Below are 20,722 nucleotides of genomic sequence, written 5' to 3'. Positions count from 1 at the left end.
AGTAAGACCCTGTCTCAAAATGCAATAAATAAATAAATACATAAATGAAAGTAGAAATAATGAATTTCTCTGTTTAATTTTTTTAAATTCAACTATTTCTGAGATGAGTGAAAAAATCAGTTTTTGTTTTGTTTGTTGTTTTTTTTCTATCTCATGTCAAAAATTGAGAAGTGAATTACTACTCTTGCTTGATTTCTGGGCTTTTACTACCACTTTGGTCCCTATCTCTCTTTTTTTTAAAAAATAATTTATTTATTTTTATTTATTTATGTACATTGGTGTTTTTACTGCACGTATGTCTGTGTGAGGGTGTCAGAGCCCCTGAAACAGGAGTTACAGACAGTTGTGAGCTGCCATGTGGGTGCTGGGAATTGAACCCAGGCCCTTTGAAAGAGCAGTTAGCGCTCTTAACCGCTGAGCCTTCTCTCCAGCACTGTCCCCCCACTGGTCTCTTTTTCCCATTAATTTGGTGCTAGGGGTTTTATTGAGGGCCTCAAACATACTAGACAAGGCATCTACCAGGCGCTCTATCTACTGCTACCCTCCTTTTTTTTTTTTTTTTTTTGAGACACAGTGTCACTATGTGATTCAATCTGACCTCAGACTTTCAGTCTTTTGCCTTCACATTCCATAAGGATTACAGACATATGTGCACTACCATTCCATGTGGATTACAGGTACCTGTGCACCAACATTTTTGCTTCCGCGTTCCATATGGATTGCATGCATGCATGTACCACGATACTGTATGGATTACAGAAATACACGTACCACCATGCCCAGCTTAACTCATTTTAACTTTTTTTGCTTTTTCTTTCAAGACAGGGTTTCTCTTGTGTAACCTTGGCTGTCCTGGATTTCCTTTGTAGACCACACTGGCTTCATTTTGTTTTTGTTTTTGTTTTTGTTTTTTGAGACAGAGTTTCTCTGTGTAGTCTTGGCAGTCCTGGACTCACTTTGTAGACCAGGCTGGCCTTGAACTCACAATGATCCGCCTGCCTCTGCCTCCCGTGTGCTGGGATTAAAGGCATGCGACACCATGCCCGGCTTCCAGGCTGGCTTCAAATTCACAGGGATCTGCCTGCCTCTGTCTCCCTGAGTGCTTAGATTACAGAAATAGCCACCACATCTGGCCATATTTTAACTCTTATGTCATGGGAAATATTTATTTAAATGGTATTTAGCTAGCATAGTAGCACATGCTTTTAATCCCAGCACTTGGGAAGCAGAGGCAGGTAGATCACAGAGAGTTCCAGGCCAGCCTGGTCTACAAAGAGAGTTCCAGGCCAGCCAGGGCTACACAGAGAAACCCTGTCTCGAGCCCCCCACCCCCTCTTCATCCCGCTGTAGATCCTGTTGTATAGTCTTTCCAATTTTTCTTTAGGTTCTAGTATATTCAAATAAGAAAGTATAGGAAAAGAAACGTGACACAAGGACAACAGGGGCCTTGACTTTTGCCCTCTAGGACATGGCACGAGGGTTCAGAGTTTGAAGCTAGCCTGGACTATGTAGTGAGAGGGTCTGTCTCAAACAGAACAAGAGGGAAGAGCCTTCAGGCAAAAGCCATAAAATATGAAAGCTAAGGCTTGTATGCCAAGCACCTTGCAGTATTCATAAAGTACAAACTCAGTTTTCTGAGATCAGAGGAGATCTGACGTAAGGTCTCTGGTGCCCCGTGGAGCACTGTGTGCCCTCAGTGGCCTTCCTTCCCTGACACACACACACACACACACACACACACACACACACACACACACCCCGTAGCCTTCTTCTATCCAGGGTGGGTATGGAGATGGGGCCACAGAGAACTCATGGCCAGAAGGCATAATGGAGTCAAGTTGGTGGGAGACTGGCTTGGATGGTGCTTTAAAAAACGTAATGTTTGCTGGGGGACTCTGCTCACGTGGTAGGGTGCTTTTGAATGCATAGGACCCTAGGGCTTATTATCTGCACTGTCTCCCACCCTCCCAAAAAAGTCATGTTTCCTTCTCCATCCCATAATTCCTTGGGTATTCTTCTACCCTCTTGATTTTGCCTTTGAAGTACAAGAGCTACCTCCGTTGGCTGGGTCAGCAGGCTAGAGGCCCCTACGTGTCCGCAAGAGGAAATTGCTTTTCTGTATAAAAAGAAGCCATACATTGTTCCACAGTTGAATCCACTCTGACTTCGGTTGCCAAACAACTGGTTTCAAGTCTCTGGATTCCTTTTTCTGCAGCTCAAGAAGAAAAGCTGAAACTTGAGGTCACCAGCATCCTTTACCAGCACAAACAGGAAGAAGAAGAAGAAGAGAGCCTCAGCACACCAGCCGCAAAGCCCCCGTCTCCTCCGGAAGAGTGGTCTGAACTGCCTGCTCTGCTCGCTCTGCCCACTCTGCCTGCTTTGCCCGCTCTGCTCCCACAGACAGATCAGAAAGAGGTAACATGCTACTCTGCTGAGAGGTTCTGGCAACAGTATTTAAAAAGTGTCAAGGCAGCTTATAGTAGACAGTACATCATGCTTTACAGCTCATGAGAGGTAGACTCAGCTGGGCAGTGGTGACCTTTATCCCCATTTATTGCCTTTAATCCCAGCACTCGGGAGGCAGAGGCAGGTGGATTGCTGTGAGTCTGAGGCCAGCCTGGTCTACAAAGTGAGTCCAGGACAGCCAAGGCTATACAGAGAAACTCTGTCTTGAAAAACCAACCAACCAAACAAACAAACAAAACAAACAAACAAAAAAGGTAGACTCTTCTTTAGTTTTCATTTAAAAACATAAAGGGGCTAGAGAGATAGCTCAGTGGTGAAGCGCACTGGCTGGCCTTCCAGAGGACCTGGTTCAATTCCCAGCTCACCGCTGTCTGTAACTCCAGTTCCAGGGAGTCTTATGCCATCACACAGACATACATGCAGACAAAACACCAATGCACATGAAATAAAAAATTTTGAAAGTTATAGTTATAGCAGGGTGGTGTTGGCACACACCTTTAATCCCAGCACTTGGGAGGCAGAGGCAGGTGGATCTCTGTGAGTTCGAGGCCAGCCTGGTCTACAAAGTGAGTCCAGGACAGCCAAGGCTACATAGAGAGACCCTGTCTCAGAAAACAACAACAACAACAACAAAACCACACACCAAACAAAAAAGACTGGAGTTATGGGTGGTTGTGAATGACCATCCGAGTTCTGGAACCAAACCTGGACCCTCTGCAAGAGCAAAAAGTGCTCTTAATCATTGACCCATCTCTCCAGTCCTTCTGTTTAGGTTTTTAAAATAGTTCTTTTTTATTTATTATTATGTACACAGTGCTCTGCTTGCATGTAACCCTGCAGGCCAGAAGAGGGCATTATATCACATTACAGATGGTAGGGAGCCGTCATGTGGTTGCTGGGGAACTGAACTCAGGACCTCTGGAAGAGCAGTCAGTGCCTAACCTCTGAGCCATCTCTCCAGCCCCTTTTGTTTAGTTTTTAAAGATTTATTTATTCTTATTTTATGCGTACGAGTGCTTTCCTTGCGTGTGTGTGTGTGTGTGTGTGCGTGTGTGTGTGCGCGCACCACATGTGTGCAGTGCCCACGGGGTCAGAAGAGGCCTCTGAAACTAGAGTTACAGTTATGAGCTGCAGTGTGTGTGTGTGTGTGTGTGTGTGTGCACCACATGTGTGCAGTGCCCACGGGGTCAGAAGAGGCCTCTGAAACTAGAGTTACAGTTATGAGCTGCAGTGTGTGTGTGTGTGTGTGTGTGTGTGCGCGCACCACATGTGTGCAGTGCCCACGGGGTCAGAAGAGGCCTCTGAAACTAGAGTTACAGTTATGAGCTGCAGTGTGTGTGTGTGTGTGTGTGTGTGTGCACCACATGTGTGCAGTGCCCACGGGGTCAGAAGAGGCCTCTGAAACTAGAGTTACAGTTATGAGCTGCAGTGTATGTGTGTGTGTGTGTGTGTGTGTGCGTGTGTGTGTGTGTGTGTGCACGTGCGTGCGTGCGCCACATGTGTGCAGTGCCCATGGGGTCAGAAGAGGCCTCTGAAACTAGAGTTACAGTTATGAGCTGCAGTGTGGGTTCTGGGAAGTGAATCCAGGTTTTCTGAAAAAGCAGCCAGTGCCCCTAATAGTTGAACCATCTCTCCTGTCTCTAAATTCTTTAGATAAGAACTTGAAATGATTTATATGATCTACTAAGGAGCAAACTGCCTATTTTATTTCATATATTATAATGTTGTGTGTATATATGACAAGTTTGTGCAGGCACATGTGTCACGGTTCATGTAGGGAGGTCAGAGGACAACTTTGTTTCTCTCCTTCCACTTTTTAAAAATTTTTTTAAAAAATATTTATTTTTTATTTATTTATTATGTACACAGTGTTCTGCTTGCATGTACACCTGCATACTGGAAGAGGGCATCAGATCTCATTATAGATGGTCATGACCCACCATGTGGTTGCTGGGAATTGAACTCAGGACCTCTGGAAGAGCAGGCAGTGCTCTTAACCTCTGAGCCATCTTTCCAGCCCTTTTAAAAAATTTTTTTCAAGACAGGTTTTTTTTCTGTGTAGACCAGGCTGGCCTGGCACTCACATTGATCCCCCTGCTCCTGCCTCCTGAGTGCTGGGATTAAAGGCATGCGCCACCATGCCCAGCTTCCTTCCACTTTTTGTTTGTTTGATTGTTTGTTGAAACAGGGTTTCTCTCTGTAGTCTCTGCTGTCCTGGACTCACTCTGTAGACCAGTCTGCCCTCGAACTCACAGCGATCCACCTGCCTCTGCCTCCCAAGTGCTGGGATTAAAGCCATGCACCACCACGCCCGGCTGCTTCCTTCCACTTTTATGTAGGTTTCAGAGACTGAACTCAGGTGATTAGGCTTGTGTGGCAGGTGCTTTATCCCGCCAGCCTCCACTCGGCAGTGACACGCTGACTGAGGCCTGGGTAGGAGAGAGCCCTCGTGAAGGGAGACAAATGCTGTGTGTTCTGGAGGAAATCTTGTAGCTGGCATTTTACACCCTGGAGCAGCCACTTCAGATAGAAAGTTATGATCATACCTGCCCTATTTATGTTCGCTTTTTACCCATGTTTTCACTCTGCAGTCCAGTGAACCAAAAGCTCAAGAAGGAAATAACCTGTCCCAGATGCTAAGTGAGTTGCAGGTGTCCCATGAAGAGACGACGCTGGAACTAGAAAAAACCAGAGACATGCTTCTCCTGCAGCGCAAAATCAACGTGTGTTATCAGGTGCAAGGAGCGATGACTCAGGCCAGGGCGGGAAGCTGGGCATATGGCAGCCACACACACACTGGGGAAGCAAGCGAGGCTCAGGTTCCCACGGCTGACGGTTAGCCCGGGGAAGAGGTGGAGGGCTCGCACACACCCAGGCACCCTAGCCCTAGCCCTCAGCTACACAGCAGGTCCCAAAGTCCAAGGGAAACAATCACCCTATGGTGTCCCGGGTGCAACTGGGCGTGAAGGTTCTTGGAAACCCTAAATGTTTTTCCTGGGTCTCGAACCTCCCGTGCTGAGGAGGTGGCAGTCTCCTTTCCCCAGAAAGGGTCGGTTTTTAAAGTCAGGGCTCTTAGGTTCCACGGTGCCCAGAGGAGAGTTTGGCTCTTCTTTTGTTTCAGGAGGAGATGGAAGCAATGGTGACAAAAGCTGACAACGAAAGTAAGGACCACAAGGAGAAAGTGCAGAGGCTAAATCACCTCCTAGACCTCAAGAACAGCCGCATAAAGCAGCTGGAAGGTATTTTAAGAAGCCACGGCCTTCCAGTCTCTGGCAAGTCCTTGTACTTTGTTTCCACCTTGGGCAATGTCACACCACTAACAGCCGCCTGCCTGGTTTCATGCCTCCTCCTTTCACCCTCGCTCTGGGTTTGATGCACAGTTCGTAACTTGTCTGTCTCATCTGGTCAGTGAGAATCTCTGATTTCTCTGGAGCCTTTCAACAAGGCCAGTGGTGCGTCCAGGTGTTGGAAGAGAGTCCCTAAGGCTGGCGACCCTCTCCTTCCCCCTCTGTCATTTCTTCACTGCGTGCCTATCGCTGTCCCTTATGAGCCTGTCTTGCCAGGTAATAGACCTTTGCCACCCATTTCCTGTCATTCTTTTCTGTGCTTTCTCTTCTAAAATCGTTGTTGCAACTTCAGGATGTCAGCAGAGGCAGGGGAGGCCGCCCAGCGTGTTTCCCATCCTGTCCTTCCTGTGCGGCGTGGTCACCTCAGAAGTGTCGAGAAGTAGGCTTTGCCATTGGGCTCAGTGAGGGGGAGAGACGGCTTTACCTTAGCCAGACTCACCACAGAATGCAGGTGACCACCGTCGGCACGTGTGGAACCACTGTGGAGTGCATTCTCCTTTCTGGCAAAGGCGTTAGGAGTAAGCAGGCTCCCTCGTGGGCTCAGTGCAGGGAGGTATGGCTTACCACACCAGGGCGAGTCTGGCAAGGCTGCTGCCAAATAAAAAGGCAGTCCTTGGCTGGATGTGGTGGCGCATGCCTTTAGTCCCAGTACTCGGGAGGCAGAGGCAGGTGGATCGTTGTGAGTTCGAGGCTAACCTGGTCTACAAAGTATACATACATACACACATACATACATACATACATACATACATACATACATACATACATACATATATTTGACACACAGATACAGATTCTCTGGTAGGCTCTACAGAATCAAACTCAGGCCCTTAGGTGTGACGATGAGCACACTTAACTAATATGCCATCCCAACAGCCTCTCCTCTCCCGAGCTCACCTTTAAACATGAAGACATTGGTGGGTGCTGGAGCGTTGTCACTCTTGCAGAGGACCTGGTTTCAGTCCCTAGAACTCACATGGAGACTAACAACTGTCTGTAACTCCAGCTCTGAGGGCCCAGGACCTCTCCTGTCCTTGTGGTCACCACATGCATGCAGTATTCATGCATATATGCCAGCAACACACCCATGCATATAAAATAAAAATAAATAATATTCTGTTTATTATTATTATTTATTATTATTATTATTATTATTATTATTATTATTATTATTACAGTACTCTGCTTGCATGTACACCTGCAGAAGAGGGCATCATATCACATTATAGATGGTGGCTGGGAATTGAACTCAGGACCACTGCAAGAGCAGTCAGTACTCTTAATCTCTGAGGCATCTCTCCAGCCCTTTGTTTGTTTGTTTTTTGTGTTTTGTTTTGTTTTTTGAGACAGGGTTTCTCTGTGTAGCTTTGGCTGTCCTGGACTCTCTTTGTAGACCAGGCTGGCCTCAAACTCACAGATCCACCTGCCTCTGCCTCCCGAGTGCTGGGATTAAAGGCATGCGCCACCATGCCCAACCTAATTTAACTCTTAAAGTAGGATATTCACCATCAACACACTATAAGGACTCAAATGTTCCCACTGTGAAGTAGCCTCCATCTGAAAAGGCTTCTGATTGGTTGGCCTTAAGAACAATATGCAGATTTGGTTCTGCCTCCATGCTTTGCATCCCACTGACAGGATTTCCAGCCTGTTTCCTGTAAGTTTTCTTTCTTGCATTTTAATCTCTTTACCCTTTGATTCAAAGCAGATTTCTTTATCTCTAATGAACCCAGTGTCTGAATAGAAAACAAGGAGCCCTCTTTTCTCTGAGCTGGCCTGCTCCAGGCACCCTTTCCAGGTAGCCGGGGGTGACATGGTAGACACTGTCTGTCACTTGTTACTCCCTCCCAGGCCAACACTGCAGTTCTGTGACACTTTTGTTCTTAGTGGTTCCCTTTTGAGGCAACCCAAGTTCGCAGGACTTTGATGTGAGTGAGGCAGTGCTGTTTGCACGGTGGCACGCATCTCCTGAGTGTAGTGTCCATGTCTTGGCCGCTCCCTTTGCCTGTAGTGCTGCAGGCAATGGTCACCCGGCCTTTAGACTTCAGTGCTCTTGCTTGTCACCAGGCTGCTGCTGCTCTTCTTCCTAGATTATGTGGTTTCTTGGATAAGCTTGGCTTGGACTTGCCCAGTTTATTTCCCTTCCCATCTCTCTTCTTACCCTGACGATGAGCTCCCTGCCTTCTAATGGCTAGGCAGTGATGTTTCCCCTGCAGAGCAGCTCAGAGACGTTGCTTATGGCACCATGCCGTGGTCCCTGGAGGCCTTGCCAGCCCGCGGCGGGGAGGATGAAGTGGACATTGCTCTGCTGCACGGAAGTGAGAACGTTTTTGAACTGCACATCCACCAGGCCTTCCTGACTCCTGCTGCCCTCATCCAGGCTGGAGAGACCCAACCTACCACCTTCTGCACTTACTCCTTCTATGACTTTGAAACTCACTGCACCCCACTTTCTACCGGGCCACAGCCCCTCTATGATTTCACCTCTCAGTATGTAGTGCAGACAGATGCCCTTTTCTTGCACTACCTTCAGGGAACTTCAGTCCGGCTTGATCTCCATCAGGCTGTGGCTAGTGAGCATCAGGTCCTTGCCTCTGGATGGATTTCATTTGACAAGGTGCTAGAGACTGTGGCGAGAGTCCATGGCTCGGCCACACTTACTGGTAAGTGCTTTTGGCTTCTTGTGGTTCTTAGGACTAGAAGCTTTGAGTAATGAAGATGTGGCTAAAACCTGGTCCTGCTTTTGGTTGTTTTCCCTTCTCATCCTCTGCCCCAGGCTAGCTTCCTGCTTCAGCCTCTCATGTGCCAGGATCTCGGGCGTTCCACAAGCCAGGCTTCTGTTCTAGTCTTGACTCTTACCACACTCTGTTTTCTATGCCTTCCATGCCTTTCGCTGCTCAGGAGCTGGTGGAGAAGACTTGGGAGCGTTAGAGTACTGGATGAGGCTGTGCTTGCCTCTAAAATCCACCCTCCAGGCATGCAATAAGCGAAAGAAAGCCCAGGCCTACCTGTCAGTCAATGTGCTTGGAGCTGGGAAGGCCCAGAAGGATGAGGTGAGAAAGAGAAGTGCTCATGCGTCTCAGAGGGACATCAGCCAGGCAAAAAGGGCCTGCTCTCCTCTCCCTATGGCCATTAGCTGAATGTGAAAAGCTGCTGTAGCAAAGCCAGTCCAGAGTCTGCTGAGCACAGAGTTCTGCTGTGAACTCATCAACCTCCCTTCTCTCTCTCTCTCTCTCTTTCTCTCTCTCTCTCTCTCTCTCTCTCTCTCTCTCTCTCCCTTTCTCTCCCCTCTCTCTTCCCCCTCTTCTTTCTCTCTCTCTCTCCCCCCTCTCCTCTCTCCCCCCTCCCCTCTCCTCTGTCTCCTCTGTCTCCCCCTCTCTCCTTTCTCCCCCTCTCTCTCCCCCCTCTCTCCTTTCTCCCCTCTCTCTCCTCCTCTCCTCTCTCTCCCCTTCCCCCCTTTCTTCTCTCTCTCCCCTCCCTCCCCCTCCCTCTCAGTTATAGGCACTGAAATGCAGGTGGGGCTATGCCTCACACACAGGGGTTGCACAGGTCCGTTGCAATTGCCAACAGAGAAACTCTGGCTCAGTTCTAACACCCTGAGCTACAACACCGCTTACTGTCCAAGTCTCACTTGTCACCCTGTTTCTAGCTGTCTGGCCTGGCTGTCCCCTCCTGCTCGTTCATTTTCATAGGCTTGGTGAACTTCCTGTGCCTGCATGTCCATTTCACCGAAGTTGGAAATTTGGGGGCTGTTAACTCTCAAATGGTCTTTTCACTCTAGCCATAGGCCATATGCTGCGATTCCAACCATTAGCGCTCCCAACACCTGGCTACCCTGTCTCACAGGGAGTGCCTGCTGAGTTCTTCCCGTTTGGACCACCCTTCCCCTCCCCCCAAAGTTTTGCTTCAGGTAGTCTCACTGCTATAGTTTGACTGGATTTCTACAAAACAAAATCTAATAATTAAGTTAAATAAATTTAATACAGATTCATTTTATCGTGTTTGTACATGCCACAGCATGCGTACGGAGGTCAGAGGACAACGGGCAGGAGTCAGTTCTCCTACCGTGTAGGAAGTGAGGTCAGAGCCAGCCCCACGCTCGCTCATTCTCTAGGGTGAGCCTGAGGGTGAGCATCTCCCGCCAGGGGCAGGCAGGTATGGTCCTTAGGCTTCCTCATGACCTGGCAGCGCAGGTTTCTAGGTCACGGCTCTTGGCTCCTATGTGCTCTTCACCTATAGCAACGACTCAGGCTGCCCTTTATCTTAGTCCAAGATCAACATCTTTCCAGTCCAGATCCGAGACCTGGGCACCTCAGAATGAGCTGCGGATTGAAATCACCACATGCTGCGGCCTGCGGAGCCGATGGCTGGGAACTCAGCCCAGCCCATACGCCGTGTATCGCTTCTTCACCTTTCCTGACCACGACACCGCCACCGTTCCAGCCAGTAACAGTCCATCCTTTAAAGACCAGGCTCGGTTCCCAGTGCTTGTCACCTCCGCCCTGGATCAGTATCTGAGGCGGGAAGCCCTGTCTATATACGTCTTTGACGATGAAGACTCAGAGCCTGGCTCCTATCTTGGCCGAGCCCACGTGCCCTTGCTGCCTCTGGCACAAAACAAGTCTATCAAAGGTGGGCATTGCACCTTTCAGCCCAGTGTCATCTCCTTGTCCTTCCTCAGCTTGCTTTTGCTTGCTTATTTGCTTGGAACAGTCAATCTTTCATTTAAAAAAACATTATTTTTATTATGTGTATGTATGCATGCTGTGAGTCTGTGAGTGAATATGTCACCATATGCATGTGGAGGTCATGAGATAACTCTGCAGAGTCAGTTCTTTCATTCCACCTTTATGTGGGGTCTGGAGATTGAATGCAGGCCCTAGACTTGTGTGGCAAGTGCTGAAGACATGTTGGCCTGGAAAAGTCTCTCCTTTTTTCTTTTTCTTTCTTTCCTCTTTTCTTTTCTTTTCTTCTTCTTCTTCTTCTTCTTCTTCTTCTTCTTCTTCTTCTTCTTCTTCTTCTTCTTCTTCTTCTTCCTCTTCCTCTTCCTCTTCCTCTTCTTCTTTCCTGAGACAGGGTTTCTCTGTGTAGCCCTCGCTGTCCTGCACTCACCTTGTAGACCAGGCTGGCCTGGATCTCAATAGTGATCCGCCTGCCTCTGCCTCCCGAGTGCTGGGATTAAAGGCGTGTACCACCACACCCCAGTGGAAAGCATCCTTTTAAAATCTGAAAGGACTTTGCTCATGTGAAAACATGCTTTAGCTCCTTTCAGCTGCACAGTCAGGATTCCCCAGGGGTTTCAACTCACAGCCTAGATTCCATCCCTCCATCTCTGAAAACCTTACTTTAGACTTGGGCCAGGCATGGTGTTTGTGCCTTTAATCCCAGAACTTGGGAGGCAGAGGACACCCTGCCTACATAGTGTGTTGTAGGCCACCCAGCGCTGTATCATAAGGCCTCAAAAATAAAAACACAAACCTGAAAAAAAAAGCCTCTTCCTGCTTCCCAGTACTCACCTTTGTTTAGACTGTTGATCTGAGCAAACGTGGCACTCCCTCATAATCTCATTGCTTTCAAAACATCAGAGTTGACCGTGACAAAGAGATGACGACAAAGGCAGGCTTCAGTGGGCATTCTGCCTTCCATATCTGCTTACTCGGGGTGGTGGGGTACACCAAGCAAAGGCTTATCTGGGTTCTGCCTGGAGAGATAGAGGTAGTGATTTCCAGACTTTTATTAGGCAGCATAGCCAGGATAGGCAGTGTCAGCCATAACTAGATTCCAAGTGCCTTTAGAAGTATGTGAGGTCTTTCTCTGGCCAGTATCACAGTCCTTCACAGTTGTTGTTGGGTTTTGTTTTTGTTTTTGTTTGTAGCCTTGACTGTCCTGGACTCTCTTTGTAGACCAGGCTGGCCTCAAACTCTCAAACTCACAGTGATCCTTCTGCCTCTGCCTCCCAAGTGCTAGGATTAAATGCATGTGCCAACACGCCCAGCTTGGTTTTTTTTTTGGGGGGGGCGGGGTTGTTTTGGTTTTGGTTTTGGTTTTTCAAGACAGGGTTTCTCTGTGTAACAGCCCTTGGCTGTCCTGGACTCACTTTGTAGACCCAGGTTGGCCTCAAACTCACAGAGATTCACCTGTCTCTGCCTCCCTAGTGCTAGGATTAAAGACGTGCACCGACTGACACACCAGGTTAGTTTCACAGTTCTTTAAAAAACAATATTTGACACTTCTGCCTGAGAGGAGAGGCAAGTCCCCCTGTTAGTCAGAACTGTAAGTCAGAAGCCTGCCATTGAGGAAGATGTCACTTTGTTTTCTTGGTACCACTTGCATAGCTGGTGGTTTTCTGGGGATGGCTGGAGCATTGTAGGTCGTAGGTATTTAGTGACAGTAAAGATGATTTTGTCATGGCTGCCAGCTAGATGACTGATGACCAGCAAGCGGCATTCCTCTCCATGTACGTTTCCCTGCCCTCCCCCCCCCCCACCAGACAGGGTTTGTCTGTGTATCCTTGGCTGACCTAGACTCGTTTTGTAGAGCAGGCTGGCCTGGAACTCACAAACGATCCGCCTGCCTCTGCCTCCCGAGTGCTGGGATTAAAGGCATGCGCCACCACACCTGGCTCTCCATGAACCTTTTAAGTATCTCTTCCTGGACCTGGGAAATGCCTGTCTCCCTCATGATAATCTCACAATGCCGTTGCCTCACGTTAATTTTTGTATGCTATGGATTTTTATGTATGTTAGTAAATTACTAACAAATGCAGTGGGTTTTCACATGGGGAGAAAGGGAAATGATGCTCAAATACTCAGTAGCCTGCCTTGTGAGACCAGGTCTGACCAGGTCCCCTGCGTGTCTCAGGTGATTTTAATCTCACGGACTCGGAAGAGAAGTCCAATGGATCCATCAGCATGCAACTGGAATGGAAGTCCCAGTACCTGCCCCCAGAGGACGTCCTGCCACCAGAGGAGGTCCTGCCACCAGAGGACGTCCTGCCACCAGAGGTGGAGGAGACGGAAAGCACAAAGAGCCCAGAAGCCTTGTCCGCAGAAGAACCGGACCTCGTTCTTCCCCAGGTAACTCTCCAGAACTCCCTAGGCAGACGGCCTTTCCACACCCTGTGGAGAGGATAGTCTCCCGCGAGGGACATGGGCAACTGGGTGTAATCCAGAACCCCCTGAAGGAGCAGAGCCGTGGGCGCTGCTGTGAGGGGGAGCTAAAGCTGGGGAGAAGGAAGACGAGAGCTGAGCTGTGGTTGTTTAAGGCTGCCTGTCTCTGGTTCATCTGCGCAGGACCGGTCAGCATCTACGGGGATTCCCACTGAGGCTGTCCAGCATCAAGTGAAGAAATCATCTCCAACAGCAGAAAAGAAGGAAAAAGACCACCAAATTGCAGGCTACTCAAGAAGAAAACACAGCAAAAGAACAGGTGTTCAAGGCAAGAACAGAATGGAATATCTGAGCCGTAACATCTTGAATGAAAACACACAGCAGGTGAGACCCAGGAGAGCCTGGAGAGACCGCTTGCAGCCATCAGAGGAGAGGCAGCCAAGGCAAGGAAGGCATAGAGCCTCCAAGCCGCTTCCACATGCATTTCTTGTTCTTTTTTTTTTTTTTTTTTTTTGCCCGAGACAGAGTTTCTCTGTGTAGCCTTAGCTTTCCAGAACTCACTTTGTAAACCAAGCTGGCCTCGAACTCTCAGTGATCTGACTGCCTGTGCCTCCTGAGTGCTGGGATTACAGGGTGCGCCACCACCACCAGGCTGGCCCACATACGTTTCTAAAGCCCCAGATGATGGCCTCTTCTCAGTGTAATTTAACTCAGCGCACATCAATGCTGCACACACTACAGCTGAGGCCGAGAACATTGGTAATACGTATGCTGTGCGTTTCTTTAAAAGGGACTGAATTTTTAAAGTTCACAATGGCCAGCGTTAGGAAAGCAATGTAAGATGGTATCACCCCCACAGCGTTGTTGTCCTTGCCCTTGAAGCAGGTGTGCCACACTGAGTGGAGGTTCTCTGGGCTCCAGATGTCCGAGGATGATGGTTTGAAAGTTCAGGACAAGGAAGAGGAGTCATCCCATTTGGCAGCAAGGCAGGAGGACCCCTCGCAGCCTGTAAACGGTACTGCCTAAGATCTAGTCTTTCTGTTTCATTGTTGAATTATTTTCTTTTATAATGTTTATTTTTATTACTTTGAACTATGTGTCAGTGTGCATGTGTATGTGTGTGTGTGTGTGCGCGTGCACACACCTGAGGATGTGTGTGTGTGTGTGTGTGTGTGTGAGTGTGCACACACCTGAGGATGTGTGCATGTGGATCCTGAGTGCAGGTGCCTGTGGTGACCAAAGACATGAATCCCCTGTTGCTGGAGTTACAGATGGTTGTGGGTACCTGATATAGGTGCTGGGAACTGAACTCAGGTCTTGTAGAAGGAGCATTCTTAACCACTGAGCCATCTCTCTAGCTCCTGAATTAGTTTCTAAAGACTTTAAAAAAATTTTTTTTTACTTTGTTTTGTTTTTTTTGAGACGGAGTTTCTCTGTGTAGCTCTGGCTGTCCTGGAACTCACTCTGTAGACCAGGCTAGCCTGGAACTCAGAGATCTGCCTGCCTCTGCCCCCCAAGTGCTGGGATTAAAGGTGTGTGCCACCACCACCTGCCCCCCCTTTTTTCTGTGACCTAAGCAACTTATAGGGGGAAAAAAGGTTTTCTTTGGGGCTTACAGTTGCATTGAGCGAGTCCACACCACAGCAGCAGGGAGCACGGCGTCAGGCAGGCTTGGTGCTTGAAAAGCAGCTGAGAGCTCATATTTTAAGACATAACCATGAGGCAGAAAGATATCCTGGGAACAGCCTGACTTTTGAAATCTCAAAGTTGTCCCCAGTGGCACACATCTTCCAACAAGACCACACCTCCTAATCTCTCCCAAACAGTTTTGCCATCTGGGGACCAAGCATTCAAATGTGTGAGCCCATAGGGGCCGTTCCTGTTCAAACCACTGCACAGTGATAAACCACTAGTGAAACATTGTGCTCCTACTTTTTTCTTATGTTATAAGAAAATGAGAATTAGGTCAACAAAGGCTTGAATTCTCAAAGTCACCTTTCCATATGTTTACAGATAGCTGGCAAGCCAGCTTAGTTTCCTGTCTTTATAATATGTTAACTTTCCTTTGAGCTTTTAATGTTTACAAAGAAATAGGAGGGCCAGGCATGGTGGAGGCATGCCTTTAATCCCAGCCTTTAGGAGGCAGAGGCAGGTGGGTCCCTGTGAGTTTGGGGCCAGTCTGGCAGTAGAGTGAGTTCCAGGATAGCCAAGACTATAAAGAGATACTTTGTCTCAATATAAATAAATAAATAAAAATTTAAAAGAAGGAAAAAAATCATGTTTCTAAGAGAAGGGGGTAGCTGGAGAGATAGCTCAGCTCAGTGTAAGAGTGACTCACCATAATCAACCCTATTTACACACATTAACAATGAAGTATCCAAAGATCGAATCCCGAAGACATGTCCTCTCTCAGCATCATAAGGAGGAATAAAACATTTAGGGGTAAATTGACAAAAGAAATCTAAGACCTAGACAGCGAAAACTACAGAGATTCTCAGGAAGGCAATTGAGATGACTTGGTAGGTAAAGTCGCCTGCCCCCTAACCTGAGGGACTGCGTTTGTGGGGTGCAGTGCCTCACCTCTACAGTCTGAGCATGCCCTAGGGGAGGCAAGGACGGAACAATCAGTTGGAGGTTCTTATATGAGACCCTGCCTCCAAACCAAGCTGGAAGTAGAGAACTAACTCCCCATACACAAATGCATCTGGAAAAAAGTTATTAGGGGCCAGGCAGAGTGACGCACGCCTTTAATCCCAGTACCCAGGAGGCAGACAGAGGCAGATATCTGAATTCGAGACTAGCCTGGGCTACAGAGGGAGTTCCTGGACAGCCTGGCTACACAGAGAAACCCTGTCTCAAAAAACAAAAAAAATTATTGGGGTGGGTTCCCCAGCTCAGGGAACGGTGCCATCCACACTTATGTCCTCCCCAAGGCTGCACTTGGTGTTGCACACCTTTAATACCTGCACTCAGGAGGCAAAGGCCAGTGGAGCTCTGTGAGTTCTAGTCCAGCCTGGTCTACATGATAAGTTCCAGGCCAACCATGGTTAAATAGTGAGATCATGTCTCAAACAAACACCAAAACTTAAACATGAGGGACAGGAGAAGACTCTCTACGTCAACTAAGATAAGACCACAGATGTCCTTGTCTCAAGTGATCCAAGATTCTGTCAGTGACAGCTAACATGGACCACCACACATACGTTTTTAAAAGAGAGGGCCCCATGTAGCCCAAATTGGCTACCTTACTATGTAGCAAGGACCACCCTGAGCTCCTGATTTTCCTGCCTCCACCTCCCGAGGGCTGGGATTACAGTCATGCACCACCTTGGCTGTGTCTCTACTAGATTGTTAGTTGAAGTCATAGAGATCTACGCCAGCAGAGGGACGTGTACACTCCACCGCTCCATCAGAAGGGTGTGGCGGTCACATCGTCAAAGGAGCCCAGGATGGGAAGAGCGTTTGAAGATGTCTTGGGGATGCGGCCACCACACTCTATTGCATTGCTTGGTTTTCCTCAGTGAGGCTGTCTTCTTTGAGCCCTACAGAAATGAACCTGCCTGCCTCCTTTCATTTTTATATAAAATTTTACTTTTTAACATTTTACTTTGTGTATGCATGTTTAGTCTGTGTGTATGTCTGTGTACCACATGACACCAGGTGCCCACAAAAATCAGAAGAGGGTGTTAGTTTCCCCCTAGAATTAGAATGAGGGCTGCTCTACCAGTGCCAGGAACTGAACTCAGGTCCTCTGGAAGAGGAGCCAGTGTTCTTGACTGAGCCATCCCTCCAGCCCATACTTTGGTTTTTTTGTTTTGTTTTGTTTTGTTTCCTTCCTTTTCTTTCCCCCCTCCCCCACCCCCACTCCCAAAATCTAGCCTGTGATGACAGACTTTTGGAATGCATGAAGCTTTGAAACATACATTAGATTCTGAAGTAGAAGTGACCAGACACAGTAGAGCTGCTGTGGGCACTGGCTCTCTGTGTGGCGTGGAGGGGGTGCTGTGTGGCGTGGAGGGGGTGCTGTGTGGCATGGAGGGGGTGCTGTGTGGCGTGGAGGGGGTGCTGTGTGGCGTGGAGGGGGTGCTGTGTGGCGTGGAGGGGGTGCTGTGTGGCGTGGAGGGGGTGCTGTGTGGCGTGGAGGGGGTGCTGTGTGGCGTGGAGGGGGTGCTGTGTGGCGTGGAGGGGGTGCTGTGTGGCGTGGAGGGGGTGCTGTGTGGCGTGGAGGGGGTGCTGTGTGGCGTGGAGGGGGTGCTGTGTGGCGTGGAGGGGGTGCTGTGTGGCGTGGAGGGGGTGCTGTGTGGCGTGGAGGGGGTGCTGTGTGGCGTGGAGGGGGTGCTGTGTGGCGTGGAGGGGGTGCTATGACAGCGTTCTGTATTTTCAGGCTCCCTGTTAGCAGATCAAGAATCCTGTGACCAACCTTCTGAAGTCAGCGAAGCACAAACGACTGACAGCGATGACGTCATAGTTACACCCCAATCTCAGACGTGCCCTAAAGCAGTGAGTACCTAACGTGGCCGTCACCTGTTACAGAAGGGTTACTGGCACCGAGTGCTCAGGGCTACACGTGTTAAGTCCAAATCCCGGATCAAGAGGCCTGTTGAGAAATGCAAGTTGGGTGAAAAGTGCATCTGTGTCAACGGAAGTCTGTTGCTGCAGCAATGAAGGTGTCTCCTTAGTTGGGTGTAAATGACAGCTGAGTTCACCACTGCTCTCTTCTATCTGGATCCCTGGCCGCTTATGTCCTCCACTGTGGGCTTGGCCATATCCAGCTCAGCTGAGCAGACTTACCGTGGAGATGGAGATTGTAAGAAGGGAGGAGATTCTTTGTGGGAGGGCTCTGAGAAATGTTTTTGTTCTGCTATTTTTGACCTCTTCTTCTTTTTCTTCCTTCTTTTTTTTTTTTTAGTTTTTTTCTAGACAGGGTTTCTCTGTGTAGCCTTGGTTGTCCTGGACTCGCTTTGTAGATGAGGCTGGCCTTGAACTCACAGAGGCCTGCCTCTGCCTCTAGAGTCCTGGGATTACAGGGATGTGCTACCACAGCTCTCCTGGCCTTTCTTTTTAAAGACAGGTTCTCTGTGGTGGTTTGAATAAGAATAACCTCCATTGGCTCATATATTTGAATGCTTAGTCACCAGAGAGCTTTTCTACTTGAAAGGATTACAAGGATTTAGGAGGTGTGACTTTGTTGAAGGAAGTGTGTCACTGGGGGTAGACTTTGAGGTTTCAAAGCCCATGCCAGACCCAGTCCCGTGTCCCCCCCCCCCCCCACTTGTGGATCAGCAGCTAAGTCTCTAGCACCACACCTGCCTCCTGCCAAGTTCTGCCATGCTGATAATAGACTAGGCCTCTGAACTGTAAGCCAGCCTTCACTTAAATTAAATGCTTTCTCTCATAAGAGTTGCCTTGGTGGTGGCGTCTCTCCGTAGCAATAGAACAGTGACCAACTAAGACAGCCTCACCATGTAGCTCGGGCTGGCCTAGGAACTCACAGAGACCCTTCTGCCTCTCCCCGCTGCGTGCTGGCATTTGACATGTGTCCTACAGTGCCTGGCCCGCCTTCCTTCCCCTTAGCGGATAACCAGCATTCAGTTAGAGTAATACATGACCTTTAATGTAGGCACAGTTGTCCCAGCCGATGTAGATTGAGTTTTTGTGCTGTGTGCTCAGTGCTGGATGTTCATCACAGCACATAGAGCCTTGCAGGTGCTCGTGCTTGTACAAGTAATTACAGAATGCCCATCGTAGTGATGGGCTCTGGGCATACAGAATGACTCCTAAGTCAGGGCTTGGTGTCTTTCCTTGTTTTTACTTTGCTCAAGACAGGAGCCTTATCCTGAAGCCTGGGCTTGCTTCAAACTAGTGGCAGCCCTGCCTCAGCCTCCCGGGTTCTGGGAGTACAACAGGCACGCGCTTCGTTTGGTCCCTGTGCGAGTTAAGTCTTGCCAACTTTACACGCAGTAGAGCCACCTGCAGAGAGGGAATCTCAACCGAATCATTTCCTCCATCTGACCGGCCTGTGGGCATGTCTGTCTGTGGGTCATTTTCTTGATCTTCCTCCCTGAATTTAGGGTTGGTCAGTTTGAACAAAGATGGGGAGGCTAATAGGTCTACGATTTTGAGCTAAGCACATCCTGATCCAGCCTTGAACTTGCCTTCTGGTCTATCAGCGGAGAGGTCCTATTGGTGGGAGAAAAGGCCACCAGACCTTTATTTAAGCTGGTAGCCTTTTTTGTTTTTTTTTTTAAATGTGGGCTTGCTGACAGTTTCTGAGGGTTGGTCCATGAGCATTACAGTGGGGAACACGGCAGCAGGCACTGGAGAAGTAGCCGAGAGCTCACACCTGATCCACACGTTGCAGACAGAAGAGGGAGATCCAGACTGGGGCTGGCTTAGGCTGCTGAAACCTCCAAGGCCACCTCCAGTGACACACCTCCTTCAACAGGGACATACTTCCTAAACACTCCCAAACTGGGGCCCAAGCCTTCGGAGGCCCCCATGGGCGTGTAGCCATACCATAATGCAAGCAGCGCACATATAGTACAGCTTCAAAAGTCCCCATATCCTAGCGTGGCTAAACAGTGCCTCAAAGTCCAAGGTCTCTTAGGAGACCCAAGGTAGTTCCTAACTATGGCCCCCTGTAGAAGTAAAAGGCAAATTACATCCTTCCAGCAGACAGTGGCACAGGATACACATTGCCATCACGAAAGCAAGGGAAGGAGGCACAGTGAGGGAATACTGCAAGACAGAAATCTAGCAGGGCGCACTACAAATTCTGATATCTCTACCGATGTCAAAGGGCTTATGAGACGGCTCTTTTCTCCAACTCTTGCCAGTTTTGTTTTGTTCTTTCTTCCTTTCTTTTTCTTTTCTTTCTTTCTTTTTTTTTTCAAGACAGGGTTTTTCTGTGTATTCCTGGCTGTCCTGGATTCACTCCATAGGCCAGACTGGCCTTGAACTCACAGAGATGCACTTGCCTCTGCCTCCTGAACACTGGGATCACAGTTGTGCACCACAGGGCCAGCTCTCTCCAGTTTTGTTGATGGAAGCACGTTTATTTCTCTTGGGCTGGCTTCACACCTCTTCAGCAGCTCTTCCTGTTTCTTTCCCTTGGGCTGGCTTCACACCTCTTCAGCAGCTCTTCCTGTTACTTTCTTTCTTTTTCTTTCTTTCTTTCTTTTTTTTTTTTTTTTTTTTTTGGTTTTTCGAGACAGAGTCTCTCTGTGTAGCTTTGGCCGTCCTGGACTCACTTTGTAGACCAGGCTGGCCTCGAACTCACAGCGATCCGCCTACCTCTGCCTCCCGAGTGCTGGGATTAAAGGCGTGCGCCACCACGCCTGGCTCCTGTTTCTTTCTCTTGGGCTGGCTTCACACCTCTTCAGCAGCTCTTCCTGGCTCCAGATTTCCATGGCTCTGGCATCTTGAGGTCTGCAGGAGAGTCCAGGCTTCACCTTGACAGATTCACACAATAGCTGCTCTGGGCCTCGATGCAGAGACTCCCCTGACACGTGCCTGACCTCAGCAGCTTTTCTTAGCCACAGTGGAAGATTCTGTACCCCTTTCCCATATCCTTCTCGACTCGAAATCCAGAACCACATGGCTGAAGCTGCCAAGTTCTGTTGCCTGGCTTCTAGGTCAACGGGGTGAGAAAGAAGCTACAAGTTTGCCTTCTTTGAAATTTGGCATCTTCACTACCTCGCTGTGGCTCCTCTCCTTATCTGTTAGCTATTAGGGATCTAACTCTTAGGCCTTCAGCACATTTCTTTTCTTTTCTTTTTTCCTCTTTTTTTTTGTTTTTTG

General features: G+C 48.7%; 1 protein-coding gene across 1 annotated transcript in view; it reads left to right on the top strand.

The window, feature by feature from the left end:
• RPGRIP1 (RPGR interacting protein 1) overlaps window positions 1–20,722 on the top strand; it is a 49,799-nt gene that overhangs the window by 22,492 nt on the left and 6,585 nt on the right. The window contains exons 12-21 of the mRNA XM_084768082.1: window positions 2,216–2,415; window positions 5,058–5,201; window positions 5,588–5,705; window positions 8,030–8,476; window positions 8,715–8,866; window positions 10,103–10,445; window positions 12,675–12,889; window positions 13,106–13,306; window positions 13,805–13,937; window positions 17,307–17,422. Coding sequence (XP_084624208.1) covers window positions 2,216–2,415; window positions 5,058–5,201; window positions 5,588–5,705; window positions 8,030–8,476; window positions 8,715–8,866; window positions 10,103–10,445; window positions 12,675–12,889; window positions 13,106–13,306; window positions 13,805–13,937; window positions 17,307–17,422 — 2,069 coding nt within the window. The remainder of the gene's footprint in view (window positions 1–2,215; window positions 2,416–5,057; window positions 5,202–5,587; window positions 5,706–8,029; window positions 8,477–8,714; window positions 8,867–10,102; window positions 10,446–12,674; window positions 12,890–13,105; window positions 13,307–13,804; window positions 13,938–17,306; window positions 17,423–20,722) is intronic.

The sequence above is a fragment of the Acomys minous genome (assembly GCF_964271855.1).
Source record: "Acomys minous genome assembly, chromosome: 18".
In the NCBI taxonomy this organism is placed as follows: Eukaryota; Metazoa; Chordata; class Mammalia; order Rodentia; family Muridae; genus Acomys; species Acomys minous.
The sequence above is the reverse complement of the archived record's forward strand: the minus strand, read 5'-3'. Positions and strand labels throughout refer to the sequence as shown.